At 36.9% G+C, this 18283-nt stretch overlaps 2 protein-coding genes across 2 annotated transcripts; both read left to right on the top strand.

Moving 5' to 3' along the window:
* The first annotated feature begins 508 nt into the window (after positions 1-508).
* Positions 509-5990, top strand: nipal4 (NIPA like domain containing 4). The gene is made up of 6 exons (XM_051877981.1): positions 509-806; positions 1626-1883; positions 2177-2233; positions 2322-2412; positions 4622-4782; positions 4864-5990. The coding sequence occupies exons 1-6, from the start codon at positions 767-769 to the stop codon at positions 5472-5474; spliced, it is 1218 nt and encodes a 405-aa protein (XP_051733941.1). The 5' UTR covers positions 509-766; the 3' UTR covers positions 5475-5990.
* A 3435-nt stretch (positions 5991-9425) lies between these two features.
* Positions 9426-15994, top strand: tlcd1 (TLC domain containing 1). Its single transcript, XM_051877989.1, has 4 exons — positions 9426-10063; positions 10504-10586; positions 13606-13688; positions 15389-15994. Exons 1-4 carry the CDS (start codon positions 9858-9860, stop codon positions 15770-15772), a joined length of 756 nt encoding a protein of 251 aa, XP_051733949.1. The 5' UTR covers positions 9426-9857; the 3' UTR covers positions 15773-15994.
* Positions 15995-18283: the final 2289 nt, after the last annotated feature.

The following is an 18283-nucleotide window of genomic DNA, read 5'->3' as shown; positions in this document are numbered from 1 at the left end:
AAACTGGTTCTTCAGCTTTCAGGGAGCAACTTCTTATGTCAGCCTAAACACCATCACCACAGCAGTATCAGGTGTCTGCTGCTCTGAGATTACAGTACAAACAAGCAAATAACATGTATTTTATAGGATATATTATATTATAAGCTAAGTAAATATAGTCTATGAATTCTGTTTACAATAACATTGAGATGAAAGGTTAAATAAATTGAGATGAAAGGTTAAATAAATAGTTATTGATTGATTCAATCATCAATCAATCAATAAATGATTGATTGAATGAATGAACTGAAGACATACTCTCAATTTAGTAGCGTTTATTGCTACAATAATATTGTAAAAGTTAGGCGACTCGTGACAAAACATCATGTCTTCCCCCATATCGATATTAATGTCATGTTTAAATAGGAAGTTTTACGAGTGTTTGAGTTCCGCTTATTGTATTATAAGGAAGGTTATTAATGTGTATCCTAAATGACAACGGCTCGCGCGTTATTACGTATGTCTCAGTCAACAAGGCGCTGCTCGGGCGTGGCAGTACCTGCTTTGCTCTTGGCCGTGTTTGCGTGCGTCAGGTATCGTATCTTCCTCCGCTGCGCGGATAACACCGATGCAGAAAGTTTATTCTGGCATATTCAAATGAACCGAGTCGAAATCCAAAAGAAAGATGTTTATCTCATAGTTTATTCCGATACAAAATAATGTTTTTATTTTTAAATGGATTCATTTCGTTAAGTTTTAACCCGTCGTTTACATAGTGAGTGATACAATGAAAGACATACACCTGCCATCCGATTCATGTATCAATGGTAAGAGAGTTTGTTGTTTGTTTAGTAACTATCGTCAGTAATATAACTTAAATTGTAAGTTGTTCATGTATTTGTGTGATAGCCTATTGTTAGAGCTCTAAGCTGTTTTGGTTCGATACTTGATGATACTTGAGGTAAATGCTAGGCCTATTTGTAATTGTTGCACATTACGTTGGTTTGGACTCATTATGTTCTCTTTCAGAAAGGATATGAATGACAGCATGCTTATTAACATATGATAACATTTGTATAAAGGACAAATATTCTTTAATGTATCAATTAATGACAGATGATTGTTTATGCCCGGAACTTTGGTTGCATTGTTACCTATAAAACACTACGTAAACACCGTCTTTAAAAAAAATGTAGATGCTTTAGAAATCAGATGATGATGATGATTATTATTATCAATATAATTATTATGAAAGTAGTTGTGTATGTTGTACTGTTGTGTAACTGTTTTACATTATTAACCTGAATAAAAATCAAACAAGAATTCTGTAAACTGTAATTTTGCAGCCTACTAAAATTTAAATAGGATAAATTAAATAAAAATGTATATACATTTTAAAATGTTTGAAATTTAAATGAACAAAATGACAACCTGCAGTGTTAAGTTCATTGCCCTTTTTGCCTTGCTGTCAATGACGAAATGCTCCTGTTTGATTTAGCTGTTTCATGTTGATTTAGCTGTTTCATGTCACTAAAACTGTATATTGTATATATAGTTAGTATATTGTGAATAAGCTGTTGTGAAAATTAACTCATCAATTTAGCCTATTGTTGTAACATTCAGTTCTTCTTTCTTCTTTTGATCAGGTTCAGTAATAAGGATCTTCTGTGCCACATCCGCCTCTGTTTGTGTGTTTGACACGGGTAGCAACACATCTTTTAGCGTGGACTCCAATAAAAACTCTACAGTCAACACAGCAGTTCCCGCCATTGACAAATGGAGCAACTACAATTTCTGGACGGGTTTGACACTGGCCGTGCTTTCAGCTTTCCTCATAGGTGGAAGTATTATCCTGAAAAAGAAGGCATTGCTGCGTTTGGCCAGTACTGGGGAGACGAGAGCAGGTCAGGTCATTTACATCAGTATTTACATAATACAAAGACTTTAAAAGCTCCATCAAATTCTGACAAAATAAAGCATGTTTGATGTTTATACTTCAATGTTCAGACTGTTAGAATGACCAGTTATGTATATGAGGGTATTTGGTTTAATGTTAATTATTTTACTTGACTGAATAGCAGTTGCGAAATTGGTTGAAACCGGTTCCTTCTTTGTTTGTGCTTAGCTAATAATCACAGAATTACCAGCAGGCTCTGTTTCGTGATCTTTAAATAAATGTTCTTTATTGCCTGTTTAGCTGAGGGAGGTCATGGGTACCTGAAGGACTGGCTGTGGTGGGGAGGGCTTTTGACAAGTAAGTGCAATGCAAAGCAACCGTAAGTTATCTTCCTTTCATGATTTCCGACATACTCAGTTAACATCCTGCTTTTTTTTTTTTTAAGTGGGTGGAGGTGAAGCAGCAAACTTCACAGCGTACATGTTTGCTCCAGCCACAGTGGTGACCCCTTTAGGAGCTCTCAGTGTTCTTATCAGGTAACAGGACACCCTTATTTACACTCACCAATGGTTTGTTTTACAAGCCTGTGAGTGAGAGGACCAGTGTACTTTGAAATATATATGACTATAATGGTAAACATCCTGAATTGCAATATGTGTAATTAAATCATATTTAGTTGAGCTAGGGCTCAACTAAATATGAACTAAATTAATGAATATTAAATGTAGTGTTTCAACAATTTAGGACTAAAATGATATAGTTTCATATTTTCTTCAAACATTGCTTTTGTTTTCAATTTTACACTTTGTACATTACCAGTAAAAAGTTTAAAGCCTCTTATACTCATCAAGGCTGCATTAATTTGATCAAAAATACAGTAAAACAGTAATATAGTGAATTATTATTACAATATAAAATGTAATATTATGTTTTATATTTTAAATTAAATTTATTCCTGTGAATAGAAAGTTCAAAGCAGCAGCATTTATTGAAATAGAAATCTTGTAAAATAATAATTGTCTTCAATGTCGCTTTTGAAAAAACATTTAAGGGTTAACAGAGTCAGAGGCCCAAATGATGTAATTTCTCTGGCAAATGTCATTTTAACAGATACTAGATGTTCAAAGAATTTGTCAGTTGACAATGTCAATAACAAACAGTCAATTCATCATGAGATTATCATTATTATAAACATATACTATGAATATCTCATGCACTGATCTCCACCTTTACCTACTGAAGTCACAAGGTCATAGTTGAATACCTTGAATGTCTCTCAGTATGAGTGAATTCTGGTAATTAGGGCCCGAGCACCGGTGGTGTGAGGACCCTATTGTAATTGCTCCGTTTCTTATTATTCTTCTCCGAAATGAATCGCATTTTTGAGGGCCTAAACGTGCTTGAAAACTCATTAAACTTTGCACACGTGTCAGAAGTGGTGAAAATTTACATCTGATATGGGTTTCAGAATTAAGTGTGGCAAAATGGCTCGATAGCGCCACCTACAAAATTCAATGAAGTGCCCCTCACGCTACGTTTCACGTACAAAATTGGGTAGACACATTTATCAGCCCAATACCTGGAAAAACCAACAGGAAATGAGATATTTTGAATTTATTTTGCAAAATATTTGCAGTTTTTGCCATTTCCAGATGCTGTACTTTAAAACTCCTCCTAGAGCTTTAATTAGATCAACATCATATTCAGTCAGTCTAATCTAAAGGGCTTTGTGACGTTAAATTGCAAAGATCTTAAGTTTTCGCTGAAGGGCGTGTCCTTGGCGGCCTGACAAATTCGATGTTTCACCATGAAACAGGAAGTTGTTGTAACTCAGGCATACAATGTCCGATCTGCCCCAAACTTCACATGTTTTATTAGAGTCCTGGCCTGAAGACATCTACATGCCAATATTCAGTTAGTCATAGCGCCACCTGCTGGCAACAGGAAATGACATGTTTTACATCGTGATTAACTCCTCATAGAGATTTAACAGAATCAATATCATATTTGGTCAGTCTAATCTTAAGGCCTTAGCGATGATAAATTGCGAAGATCTTGAGTTTTCGCTAAAGGGTGTGTCCGTGGTGGACTGACAAAGTTTGATGTTCCGCCATGAAACAGGAAGCTGTTGTAACTCAGGCATACAATGTCTGACCTGCCCTAAACTTCATGTTTGATAAGAGTCCTGGCCTGAAGACATCTTCATGCCAATATTCAGTTAGTCATAGCGCCACCTGCTGGCAACAGGAAATGGCATGCTTCACATTTTAATGCACTTTCAGAAACGCATTTAACTATGCCATGAAGTACCAAACATGCTAGAAACACGTTAAATCATGCAACACTTGGCTAAGCGCTAATGTATGTGATTAACGTCTCGAAACAGGAAGTAGTTGTAACTCAGGCATATCATGTCCAATCTGCCCCAAACTTCACGTTTAATAAAAGTCCTGGCCTGAAGACATCTACATGTCAATATTCAGTTATAGTCAAAGCGCCACCTGCTGGTAGCAGGAAGTGTGGCACATCAAAATGACTTTTCTATTTTTGTCCTATATTTACCCGCTTAAATGCATGTCACCCACTGTTCTCTGTTTTCCTAAGGCAACAGGTGGCGGTGGCCCCGGATGCAAGGGCCCTTTCAATGCTGTTTGTAGCTTTAATGGCCTTTTGTGTTTCTTTCTGGTGTTTTCATTGGAACTAAATGGAAAGTTATTAATGTTAATGTTTATTTACTCTCTTCAGTGCAGTACTGTCCTCCCACTTGTTTGGAGAAACAATGAATCTGCTAGGAAAACTTGGCTGCATGCTCAGCATACTGGGAAGCACTATAATGGTTATACATGCACCTGAAGAGGAAGAAGTGACGACTCTTGCAGAAATGACAGTGAAACTGCTGGATCCTGGTTAGTGTTACGATACCTTTAGTTACGAAACCTAAAACACATTGTCATGGATAACAACAGCTTTTTCTGCTTCTCCTGAAGGTTTTCTGGTGTTTGCCAGCATCCTACTGGTTGCCTGTATGATCCTGATCTTTTACGTCTCTCCTCGCTTCGGTCAATCCAACATATTAGTCTACATCAGCATCTGCTCTCTGCTAGGAGCGTTTACCGTGTCCTCGGTCAAGGGCCTCGGCATTGCGATCCGCACCATGTTCTCCGACCTTTCGGTGGCCAGTCACCCTCTCACCTGGATTCTTTTGCTGACCTTAATTGGATCCATCATCATCCAGGTCAACTATCTGAATAAGTCGCTGGACACCTTCAATACGCTCTTGGTGTATCCCATCTACTACGTCTTCTTCACCACCGTGGTCCTGAGCACCTCTGTGATTCTGTTTAAAGAGTGGGGAGCCATGTCAGGAGTGGATGTGGTGGGCACCATCGGGGGCTTCTTGGTGATTGTGGTCGGGGTGAGCATGCTGCACATCTTCAAAGACTTGAATGTATGTTTTGAAGATCTGAGGAGCAATCTCTGTCAGCCGCTAGGTCAGGAGAGCCCATCGAAGAGGGAGGACAAGCACATCCTCATAGAGCACATAGACAGCCTGCCGCCCATGAGAGAGGAAGGGCCCAGAGTCTTCATCATCAGCTGAGATTGTATCAAATATAGTTGGAAGATGCAGTTTAGTAATATCTTCACTGTCTTAATTGTTTATTTCCTCTGCTGAGTGCTGTTGTACTGTGACGCAGTAGTTTGAATGGCCTGCTGCTGAGTACAGTGATGACGCAGACATTTTCTTCAAAAATATTATTTTGCTGTTGTGACTTGAATGAACTCTAAGCAGCCTTGGAAATATTTAAAGATTGAAACACCATATACAGAACATGACGCAGCAGAAATTCAAATCTTGCTGCTGAGAATTACCACCTAATTTACAAAACATTTAATCATCTTTTTTTCTTGGATGCAACCGTGTGGGTTATCGTTCCAGAGAAATATCTTGAAATAGATCAAAATATATTTATTTACATAAATATTTGAATGTAAAAAAATGTTTCACAGGAAATGTATTGTAGTTTGGCTTGAAAAAAAAAAAACTATTATTGAATGTTTTGGCTAATTTGATAATGCTTTCTTTTGCTTCTACTATAAAGCAGTATCACATTCAGTGCCTGACTTTCTGTATTATATTTATTCAGATTTGAAAATGAACATCCTCTGCATTGTGGGTTATTTGTGACTGTGTTGCCAGAGAAGTGTTGCTGTAAATCGGATAGCTCCAAACATCAAGAGACAAGTCAACAAGACTGTATTTACCTTTTAAATCATTGACCAGAAGAGCACTGGGTTAAATGACTCTGTCAATAGAACTGTAGCCTGTTTGACAGTTGGCATCTGTGTCTCTCAGGTATCATTTGGTTTGAACTGAAAAGATCAAAGTCTTTTAGGACAACGATTTTTATGTTTTAATGTTTTTTGTTTGTTTGTTTGTTTGTTTTTTAACACCCAGTGATCACTGTGAAATGTTTGATTTAATACTTAACATTTCTCTGAGAAATCTTAGTCAAATGCATAAGAATACATTTGCATAATAGAATTTAAAGTGTCTTCAAATTTATGTATATTCAGGAAGAAGAACATTAAGAAAAATGTCTAAGAATGTCAAAGAAATGTATTTGAAAGTTAAGTATACAGAATTCATATTATTTTCACTTTGTGCCCCAGTATTCATTCACAGTCAAGGAAGTTGCACCACACAGACAGATTTACTATCTAAAATATCCAAGAGTTCATTGCAAGAACAACAGATCATAGTGCAAAATTGTCTTTCTCAGTTGCACCAGTAGATGGCAAACTCTACACACCAGTCAGTCCCACATCATCCAGGCATTCAGGTCTCCAAACTGCCTAAACAATCTATTACACAGGGCTTTACATAGGTGTGCCTGAAATTGCTTAGTGTTGCTATGATACGGTAATACAAAAACGCTTAAAGGGATAGTTTACCCAAAAATGAAAATTCTGTCATCATTTACTCAACCTCAAGTTGTTCCAAACCTGTATAAATTTCTTTGTTCTGTGAACACAAAGGAAGATATTTGAAAGAATGTTTGTAACCAAGCAGATCTCACCCCCCAGTATTTTTTCCCTACTACGGTGGTCGAGATCTGCTTGGTTACAAACATTCTTCCAAATATCTTCATTTGTGTTCAGCAGAACAAAGAAATTTATACAGGTTTGGAACAAACTTGAGGGGGAGTAAATGATGACAGCATTTTCATTTTTGGGTGAACTATCCAGATTTGCTTACCCTCAAGATGTTCCAAACCTTTATGAATTTCTTTCTTTTGCTGAACACAAAAGAAGATCCATCCATCCATCTTCAGCTGCTTATCTGGGGTCGGGTCACGGGGGCAGCAGCTCCAGCAGGGGACCCCAAACTTCCCTTTTCCAAGCCACATTAACTAGCTCTGACTGGGGGATCCCGAGGCGTTCCCAGGCCAGTGTGGAGATATAATATCTCCACCTAGTCCTGGGTCTTCCCTGATGCCTCCTCCTAGCTGGACGTGCCTGGAACACCTCCCTAGGGAGGTGCCCAAGGGGCATCCTAACCAGATGCCCGAACCACCTCAACTGGCTCTTTTCAACGCAAAGAAGCAGCGGCTCTACTCCGAGTTCCTTAATTGGCCTCAGATTTAGAGGTGCTAATCCTCATCCCAGCCACTACACACTCAGCTGCGAACCGATCCAGTGAGTATTGAAGGTCACGGACCAATGATGCCATCAGAACCACATCATCTGCAAAAAGCAGCGATGAGATTCCCATCCCACCGAACCGCAACCCCTCCCCACCATGACTACGCCCCGATATCCTGTCCATAAATATCACAAACAGGATTGGTGACAAAGCGCAGCCCTGGCGGCGGCCAACCCCCACCTGGAACAAATCCGACTTACCGCCGAGAACCTGGTTGTTCGAGTGTGTGCCAGCTCTCGCTTTGGATGTACAGCGATTGGATAGCCCTGAGAAGGGACCCCCTCACCCCATACTCCCGCAGCACCTCCCACAGTATCTCCTGGGGGACCCGGTCACACACCTTCTCCAGATCCACAAAGCACATCTAGACCGGATGTGCATACTCCCAGGCCCCCTCCAGGAACCTTGTGAGAGTAAAAAGCTGGTCCGTTGTTCCACGACCAGGGCGGAATCCGCATTGTTCCTCTTTAAATCTGAGGTTTGACTATCGGCCGCACCCTCCTTTCCAGCACCTTGGAGTAGACTTTACCAGGGAGGCTGAAAAGTGATTGGCACGCACTCTCAGGTCCCCCTTTTTGAACAGGGGAACCACCACCCTGGTCAGCCACTCCTTGGGAACTGTCCCCGACTCCCACGCAATGTTGAAGAGGCGTGTCATCCAAGACATCCCCTCCACACCCATTGCTTTCAGCATTTCTGGGCGGATCTCATCAATCCCCTGGGCTTTGCCACTGTTGAGTTGTTTAACCTCAGTGACTTCTCCCAGGGAAATTGACAAAAGAAGATATTTTGAAGAATATGGTTAACCAAACAGTTGATAGACCCCATTGACTTCCATAGTATGGAAAAAAAAAAGTCAACAGGGGCCATCAACAGTTTTGGTTACCGACTTTCTTCAAAATATCTTCTTTTGTGTTCAAAAGAAGAAAGAAATTCATACAGGTTTGGAACAGCTTGAAATTTTCATTTTTGGGTGAACTATCCCTTTAAATCCTAAGGGTCATAACTCTGTCTGAACTGTTTTTAATCAATTCATGGATACATTTAAATACTTTCCACACCTTTACTTTCATTTAATTGTAGTTTTCCCAGAATATATATGAATGTCATTTTAACATAATATATAAAAAAAAATAGCAAACCAATTGGTATTTATTTATTTAAAAAAAGAGCACTTTTCAATCATTTCACAAAATTAAGTTTGTTAGGTTTCAAATTATAAATCAATATATGCACTGTTATTTTATAATATAAAAATAACAAGATTATATTTATAATTAATAACATTTGTTATTAAATTATTGTGACAACTTATGGTTTTCAGACTTCAGTGGAACATGTTCATAAATCATTGTGACACCAGTTGGCTAAAAAATGACAAAAATGTTACTTCTGATCATTTTTTTTTAGCAACAATTGTTCTCTGATGCCACTTGGTTTCGGTATTTTGCATCTAATGCAGACATGTAAACATTTATGTGAATAAAGTGTCCCAAATGATGTCCAGTACTTTTGGGGCCACTTTATAGGACATTGAGCACAATGTTGAGTCAATATGTAACTCAAATTCCTCAAAAGTTCGGCCAGTAAACATGAATTAAGTTATTGTAGAGTGATAATTTGTCCCATATCACAACTGAAAGCTGACCAAACGCAACAAAGTGTTTTCTGTAAGCCATTCCTCCCTGTTGTGACAGTATGAGTGAAGTCATTTGATCCAGCTGCAGGACAGAGGCCATTTCATTTATTAGGGACAGCAGTATGACTGTGAGTTTAAATGGTTTCTATTGTTCTATTGTGCTCCCCCACTCACTCATTCACTCACTCACCCACACACATACACACAGTTTCACTCGCAGTTGACATAACTGCTTCACTGCAAGCACAAATGTTTTTCCTTGATTGTGGAATACAGTGAGATGGACACAGAAAGTTCAAGGGAGATACAACCGTCATTCCCTGTCGTAACACTCCCACAGACATATTCATCATCAGCCAATCAGTGTTGAACAGACAGGTACTGTGACAGATACCACACCTATGACAGGCACCAGCACGTGGAGAAAAGAGTGAGAAGGTGGAGAATAAATACAAAGAGCCTGGGTGTAAGGAAGACTCGAGGAAAAAGTGGAAGAAAACAGGCACCGTTTCAAGAATCTGAATGCGATTCATGTGGACACTGTTGGAAAGGGCACAGAAAGTTTAGATCACCAAGGAAACAACATAAGAAGGACTCGCTGTCCGAGAAAAGAAGAGACACAGAATAAAGTGTGGAGGATGGACACATGGCTGAATGAAGTGCAGAAGCATCCAGCCCTGTATGTCTTGTTCTGTTCTGTAACCTTCAGGATTCTTCACAGGTTCCTGCAGACTGTGCCCAGCCCCAGCATAGTGGAAACAGACCCCTGGAGGACGTGGAAATGGAGGAACCTCTCAGTGTCACTTGTCCATTCACTGCTGACTGGCACTTGGGCCGTCGCCTGGTGAGTTGTTTTAGTTTTCATTCAGCTTTTCATTGAATTGTTTTATGAATTGTGTTCAGTAAGAGCAACAAATCACCAAACACCAATCTTCACTTTCATTATATATATAACTTGTGTTTATTTTTGGACGTTGCGGTTAGTTTGTTCTAATAGCACTGTCTAAGAATAAACACAAGTTAATGAATGTTCATAAACAGCACTTAACCTTCGGTTACAGATCTTTCAGTTTAGAAACAGGAAAAACCTGTTTTACCGGCATGGATTGAGAGAATGAGTGAATCACTTCTCCCCACAAACCAAGCAAGAATTTCTAACAGCAGTAGACTTTTTCACTCTTTTTTCTGTTCTTTAGTGTCTGTTACTGAGCACATGTCTGTTGTATTTTGATCCTCTGGTTGAAATGATCAACACCCTACATGAATCTGTCTGTGTGCCGACAGTGTCATACAGCATCCTGTGATGGTGCATGAAATCCACTCAACTTACACCCCTTCATCCTACATGCTAGTCATCGTCTCATCTGGTCAGTAAACATGTCATCATATGAGGAACACATTGTACTAACATACAGTAAAATGCAACACAATGAACCTAGAAATTTGACACAAGTAGTAAGTGTACAAATCATTATGCTACTCACATCTTATTTATCTGATGCTCATGTTCTCCTGTGTGTTCAAGCACATAGAAAACTCTGCCCAAAAAAAAAAAAGTTGCTGTATGGATTTTAATAAGCAAATACTTAAGAGTCTATGGATGGATCATTATTACAATGATTATTATGTTTCTAGCATGTTATATGTTTGGCAACGGTTCTTTTAACCCTAAAAGATGGAGTGTGTAGCTTTTCATTTCTTAAACCATGTTTTAAAATGTATCATGGCCATATTCCAGGATGACAATGTCAATATTCAACATGCTCAAATTGTGAAAGAATTGTTGGGAGGGAACATGAAGAATCATTTTCACACATGAATTGGCACTGACCTTAACCTCAGTGTAAGTTTTTGGGATGTGCTGGAGGAGACTTTACAGAGTGCTCACCTCTTGCATTGTCAATACAAGATCTTGACCAAAAAATGACGCACCTCTCGATGGAAATAAATGTTGTGATGTTATGATGTGTCTTCCTACATGGTTGTTTAAGAAATGAAAAGCTACACACTCCATCTTTCAGGGTTAAAAGAATCGTTGCCAAACATATAACATGCTAGAAACATAATAATCACTTTAATAATGATCCATTCATAGATTCTTAAGTATTTGCCTATTTAAATCCAAACAGCGACCTTTTTTTTTTGGCCAGGCAGTGTATATACTGTATATGTGAGCATGTGAGAATATGTATGCATATACAGTATTTTTATATATATATAGATATATATATATATATATACAAAATCAAACAACATTTAGGGTCGGTAAGATTTTTTAAATGTTTTTGAAAGATATGTTTCTCATGTTCAACAAGGCTAAATTTCAATACAAGGCTATGAAACATTTTTAAAAGTTCTAGGCAAAATCATAAAAAGTCATAAAAAGTATATAGACCTGGAGAATGTCACAACTGAAAAAAGCTTGAGATTCATAGCAAAGTTTCTTGAGCAATCCAGTTATTGATTTTGAACACAGGTTAGAGTGGGCTCAACCTTAATCCTGAAGTGGGGTGTGTGCACAGCCACAGTGGTTGATTATGCATCATTCCCAGTGTACTCCAGGGAAACATGCCTTTTGTACTTTGTACATAATATATGTTTCTTTTACTTCTTCTTGTACTTGATTCCTTGTTTGGCAAGTCCTCATTGCTCGTCCTGAAAAAAAAAAAAAAAAAAAAAATCCATGCAATTCTAGCAAGTTGAAACCATGTGCAATAATGACAAACAATCCCCCTAGAAAGACACTGTATAAGCAACAAAAGCTGAGTTCAAACAGCGACTTTTTTTTTTTGGCCAGGCAGTGTATATACTGTACATGTGAGCATGTGAGAATATGTATGCATATACAGTATTTTATATATATATTATATATATATATATATATATATACACAAAACCAAACAACATTTAGGGTCGGTAAGATTTTTAAAATGTTTTTGAAAGATATGTTTCTCATGTTCAACAAGGCTAAATTTCTTTGATCAATAATACAGTACAAACAGCAGTATTGTGAAATATTAAAAAATAATTATATACAAAATGTAATTTATTCCTGTAATGGCAAAGCTGAATTTTCAGCATCATTACTCTCTAATCATTACAGTCTTCAGTGTCACATGATCCTTCAGAAATCATTCTAATATGCTGATTTAGTGCTTAAGAAACATTTCTTATTATTATAAGTGTTAAAAACAGTTGTGCTGATTAATAACAGGTCTTTACTATCACCATTTTAATGTAGCCTTGCTGAACAAAAGTATTAATTTAACTGACCCCAAACTTTTATTAATCAAAAAATTATTATAGTCAAAGAAACGTTGAAAGGACTGAAACCCTAGAGATTAAAGGGTTAGTTCACCCAAAAATTAAAATTCTGTCATTAATTACTCACCCTCATGTCGTTCCACACCTGTAAGACCTTCTTTCATCTTCAGAACACAAATTAAGATATTTTTGATAAAATCTGATGGCTCAGTGAGGCCTGCATTGACAGCAAGACAATTAACACTTTTAATGCCCAGAAAGGTACTACAGACATATTTAAAACAGTTCATGTGACTACAGTGGTTCAACCTTAATGTTATGAAGCGACGAGAATACTTTTGTGCGCCAAAAAAACAAAATAACAACTTTATTCAACAATATCTAGTGATGGGCGATTTCAAAAAACAGCGCTTCATGAAGTTTCGAAGCTTTACGAATCTTTTGATTCTGCTAAAGTCACGCCCCCCAGTGGTGAACCATTGAAATTTCGAATCACTTATGATGTAACAAAGCCTTGTTTACTGAAATCATGTGACTTTGGTAGTTTGATACGCACTCCAAACCACTCATTCGAATCAAAAGATTCGTAAAGCTCCGAAGCTTAATGGAGCAGTGTTTTGAAATCGCCCATCACTAGATATTGTGGAATGAAGTCGTTATTTTGTGTTTTTGGCCCACAAAAAGTATTCTCATCGCTTCATAACATTAAGATTGAACCACTGCAGTCACATGAACTGTTTTAAATGTTTTTAGTAGCTTTCTGGGCATCTGAAAGTGTTAGTTATCTTGCTGTCAATGCTGGCCTCACTGAGCCATCGGATTTTATCAAAAATATCATAATTTGTGTTCTGAAGATGAACGAAGGTCTTACGGGTGTGGAACGACATAAGGGTGAGTAATTAATGACAGAATTTTCATTTTTGGGTGAACTAACCCTTTAATCTGAGAATCTATAGAAACTGTTCCAAACACAGACACCTTTAACACTCGTTGAGTGACACTATACAGTGAACCTGTTTCACATACAGGGACTGGAAATTGTAAACTTTAACCCTCTTATAATAAAACACAATTTATTTTAATGGTTTTGTCAATAAATTCAGAATTGATCTCCTTCAACAGGGTACTTCATTCAGGATGCTGGAGACATTATTTTTAGTGGATACGCAAAAGCATCTTGGGAGTTTTTACTTCACCATGCTATGGTAAGTCAATACACAGGTTATCATACAAGGCTATGAAACATTTTTAAAAGTTCTAGGCAAAGTCATAAAAAGTCATAAAAAGTATATAGACCTGGAGAATGTCACAACTGAAAAAGCTTGAGATTCATAGCAAAGTTTCTTGAGCAATCCAGTTATTGATTTTGAACACAGGTTAGAGTGGGCTCAACCTTAATCCTGAAGTGGGGTGTGTGCACAGCCACAGTGGTTGATTATGCATCATTCCCAGTGTACTCCAGGGAAACATGCCTTTTGTACTTTGTACATAATATATGTTTCTTGTACTTGATTCCTTGTTTGGCAAGTCCTCATTGCTCGTCCTGAAAAAAAAAAAAGAAAAAAAAAAAGAAAGAAAATCCATGCAATTCTAGCAAGTTGAAACCATGTGCAATAATGACAAACAATCCCCCTAGAAAGACACTGTATAAGAAACAAAAGCTGAGTTCAAAACTCCTGGAAAGTGTTACTCGGTTATCACTAAGATTGGCTGGATTCATATATAGCTATATATTTACTAGAGCAAATTAGGTTGAAAGACACTACAGACAAAAACATTGTTGTACATACACTTGTAAATTTTTATATTTTGGACTATTTGGCATTTCATAATGTGTTGTTTAATTCAGACTAGGGGAATAGAGAACATACACTTTTAAGTGTTTACTTTATTGCACTTTATCTATTTGCATCTGTAGACTTAAAGTGATAGTTCACCCAAAAATGAAAATTATCCCAAGATTCACTCACCCTCAAGCCACCTTAGGTGTATATGACTATCTTCTTTCAGACAGACACAATCAGATACAGTATATTTAAAAATATCCTTAGTCCTCCAAGGTTTATAATGGTTGTGAATGGGGGGCCACGTTTGGAAGTCAAAAATAATGCATCCATCCTTAAAAAAAGTAATCCATACGACTCCAGGGGGTTAATAAAGGCTTTCTAAAGTGAAGTGATGCGTTTTTGTAAGAAAAATATCCATATTTAAAACGTTATAAATTCAAATAACTAGCTTCCGGCGGACGACCGTACGCAGAATGTGGAAGTCGATTTGCGGCGGAAGAGTATCCTTTGACCTGACATCATTGACCGGTCATTACGTTGGTGAATAGGATAGAGCAAAACAAATCATTGGTCATGGATTGTAAGTCTAAAACGATAATTTTTAAAGAGAAATTTCAGAGGATTTCAATATAAGTGAAGAGGAGCTTAAATTTGTCGCAATTTACCCCTACATCCTGCGTCATACATCAGGGGTTATTAATTTGGCGAATTTATTTGAATTTATAAAGTTTTAAATATGGATATTTTTCTTCCTAAAACACATCGCTTCGCTTCAGAAGACCTTTATTAACCCCTTGGAGTCGTATGGATTACTTGTTTTATGGATGGATGCATATTTTTTACTTCAAAACGCAGCCCTCCATTCACAACCATTATAAAGCTTGAAGGACTAAGGATATTTTTAAATATATCTCTGATTGTGTTCATCTGAAAGAAGATAGTCATATACACCTAGAATGGTTTGAGGGTGAGTAAATCATGGGATAATTTTCATTTTTGGGTGAACTATCCCTTTAATAACACTCATTTTATTCAACTGAAGAAATATGGTGATATTTGTTTTTATTTTTTTCACCCTACTCATCTAGGGTGTATTAATTGTATATCTTTCCCTATAGGTGATCTGGTGTTTCCTGTACGCCGTGTTCACACATCAGTATGTGGCGGGTGCAGTGGTGGCTTTATTTGTGGAGGTGAACAGTGTGTTCCTGCACACACGTTTACTGCTCAAACTGGCTAAGGTGGCCCATAACTCTTTCATCTACACCGTTAATAAACTGTTGAATGTGGTGACTTACGTGACCTTCCGGCTTGGAGCACAGTTTTACCTCACCTGGTACCTCATACATCACTACTCGACATTGGATCATGCTCTCTACTTCCTGATAACCATGATGCTCATGAACATCATGATTCTCATCTATTTCTACCGCCTCCTCCGAACCGACTTCTTCAACAAGCGTCGTCCTCACAACAGTGCTCCTAAATTTGCTGAGGACTGAACTAACAGATGCTGATGTCTATCAGTCCATAAACCAAAGACTGAATTCAAGTGACTGTTAACAACATTTATCCATAGGATATCTGTTCTGAACAGATAAACCTCACCAGAGACGGTCTGACGCCAATCAGAGACATTTAAAACATGTTAGAATAAAACATTTATTTTTAATTTTTTTAAAAAATGTTTAAAACTTAAACTCAATAAACAACTTTAAACTCAAGAGTCATGGTAGACAATTGTTTAAGAATCTGCTACAGATGGGTTTTACACTGCAAAAATGAAGTATTTTTGCCTTGTTTTGCAGTACAAATAATGGGTCTCGTTCGCTAAGCAAGCATGTGTACGCACAAATTTATGCGTGAAATCTGCGTACGAACGTTTTCACGAACATATGATTCATCAATAACTTTAGTTCTAAAATGTATTCTAAATTTACGAAAAAAAAATGTACGAGCGGTACAACTGAAACCACTCGTACGCAAAAATTAGGCTACACCCTGGGTGGCATTATAAACGCGTTAAGATGATGCGTTTATCCATACATATTTCATGTTAAATAATATAAAGGAATTGGTGTTCGGGAAGCCCTTATGGACATGGTTTATTCTCCAAATTCATTAACGTTCGAATGAGGTTAAGAAAAATCCATGTGTGTACAATTAGGTGAACATTTTTCCTGTGCGTATAAATACAAATAATCCATGCAATTATTAGTGAATGAGACCCATTATCTTATGTAATTTTGCTTTTCAAATAAATGTATGTTGATTTAAGAATGTTTATACTGGAAAATAATACTAAGAAAGTAACTTTGCAGTGCAGGGTATCCAAGGCAAGGGTCATCATAACCTATCCAAAGACATGAAAATATCCAAGTTATGTCATTAGTATCCCCTTGAAATAACCAATAATTATTTTTTGAAATTTTTATGGAAAAGTGTGTAAACAATTGTGTTTTATGGTCGGTTGGAATTGTGACCGGTGGGATAATGTGTATACTGAATTAACATATTGCTGCAGTAATCAAAATTCTTTTATGGCCTATCTCAGCCCAGATTTTAACACATTTCATCACATTCTAGGGTTACTATTATACATAAAAACCATTATACAACACTTATTACTAAAGCCCATGTAAAGTCTTTGATTATAATTTTAAATTTAATCTGAGATAAAAGACAAAAAAAAAAAAAAAAATTACAAACATCAATGCATTTCAAAAATGTTACTTTATTGTAACATATATAGGCTAATATTGTTATATTAGTGCAACCAGTAGCCTATTTAAAACATCAAGACTGTAACTTATTTGTAACATTTTAACTTTTAATTTAGTGCAATATTCACTGTAACTTTGTCATCGCAACATTTTAGTGCAACCTTCCCTAACAACTGCAATTGGATAGTTCATTCTGTATTACCCACTGGTCACTGTTGTTTCCATTAACATATTTACTCATTCTATGACCAAACTTAACAAAACCAAATAACCGTGAAGTCATATAATAATACTAGACACCTTAAAGATAATGTGTACCAAAAATCTTTGTCACATCTTTGTTAACATACTAAACTTTTGTTTTGGAGCTTTGATGCAGCCATCAGCTACTGAACAATAATTAAACTGCTCTGGTCATGTGACTATTTGCACTAACCGTGTGAAACTGCACATATTTAATTGAGACCCTTTATTTTTTCTATATTTGCAAGAAATGCACTAAAACACCAGTTAGTAACACTTCTTGAGCTTCATAAATGAAAACCTTCTTTATGGTCACTATTGTTACCGGTGGGATTAAATGGGTTATTTGAATTAAAAGCAAATTATTAAAAGAAATATTTTCCCAAAATGGTAGCTGTGGGGTAAAGTGTGTCAGATTCTAATACTAAGTAATACCGATAAAGCTTTGCACCCAAATGCAGAAATGAACTAGCTTTATAAATTCCTTCTGAGAGAGCAATGAAGGGGAATTCAAACTTTAAGAAAATGATCAAGTATCTTCCTAAAAAATTATGTATTAGGAATGAAGCTCTCTCACCAGTTACCTCAGTTCTGCAGAAAAAAAAAAAGTTCAATAATAGTGTTTGGAATTTACATTTAGCAAAAATCATTTGAGTTTGCATTTCAAATTTAATTCAGGAGTATTCAACCGTTTTTAGGCTTGTTCCCTTGGTGGAGAGACAGAGCAGGGATCCCTGATACACACTGCATAAAACTTTATTTTTGGGTTATAGTGTATATTTAGTATACCCTATTATTACTGTATTCATATAGGGACCCGTTCTGTAACTTTAACTTTGGTTAAAATATTTATCACTTTAGTTTGAAAAAAAAAAAAAAAAACACCCTCTGCAGGAGCACCACAGGCCCCTTAAGTGTCATACAGTTCCTTTTGAATCACCTGATGCAACTCACTCACACAACTGACAGCAGTGATATAACTGGAAAATATTTTGCTTTTTACCTCTCCATTTTTCTCACAGAGGAAAACTCAAGGTAAGCTACTGT

The sequence above is a fragment of the Ctenopharyngodon idella genome, chromosome 21 (genome assembly GCF_019924925.1).
Source record: "Ctenopharyngodon idella isolate HZGC_01 chromosome 21, HZGC01, whole genome shotgun sequence".
Taxonomy (NCBI): Eukaryota; Metazoa; Chordata; class Actinopteri; order Cypriniformes; family Xenocyprididae; genus Ctenopharyngodon; species Ctenopharyngodon idella.
The sequence above is the reverse complement of the archived record's forward strand: the minus strand, read 5'-3'. Positions and strand labels throughout refer to the sequence as shown.

What these genes read in the sequence shown, in the direction of transcription:
- tlcd1 (XM_051877989.1), top strand. Translation starts at nt 9,858, where the DNA reads ATGGACACATGGCTGAATGAAGTGCAGAAGCATCCAGCCCTGTATGTC. An exon ending in GGCACTTGGGCCGTCGCCTG is followed by an intron (nt 10,064 to 10,503) that starts GTGAGTTGTTTT and finishes GTGTGCCGACAG; the next exon opens with TGTCATACAGCATCCTGTGA. An exon ending in GCTAGTCATCGTCTCATCTG is followed by an intron (nt 10,587 to 13,605) that starts GTCAGTAAACAT and finishes CTCCTTCAACAG; the next exon opens with GGTACTTCATTCAGGATGCT.
- nipal4 (XM_051877981.1), top strand. Translation starts at nt 767, where the DNA reads ATGAAAGACATACACCTGCCATCCGATTCATGTATCAATG. An exon ending in GTGGGGAGGGCTTTTGACAA is followed by an intron (nt 2,234 to 2,321) that starts GTAAGTGCAATG and finishes TTTTTTTTTAAG; the next exon opens with TGGGTGGAGGTGAAGCAGCA. An exon ending in GCTCTCAGTGTTCTTATCAG is followed by an intron (nt 2,413 to 4,621) that starts GTAACAGGACAC and finishes TACTCTCTTCAG; the next exon opens with TGCAGTACTGTCCTCCCACT.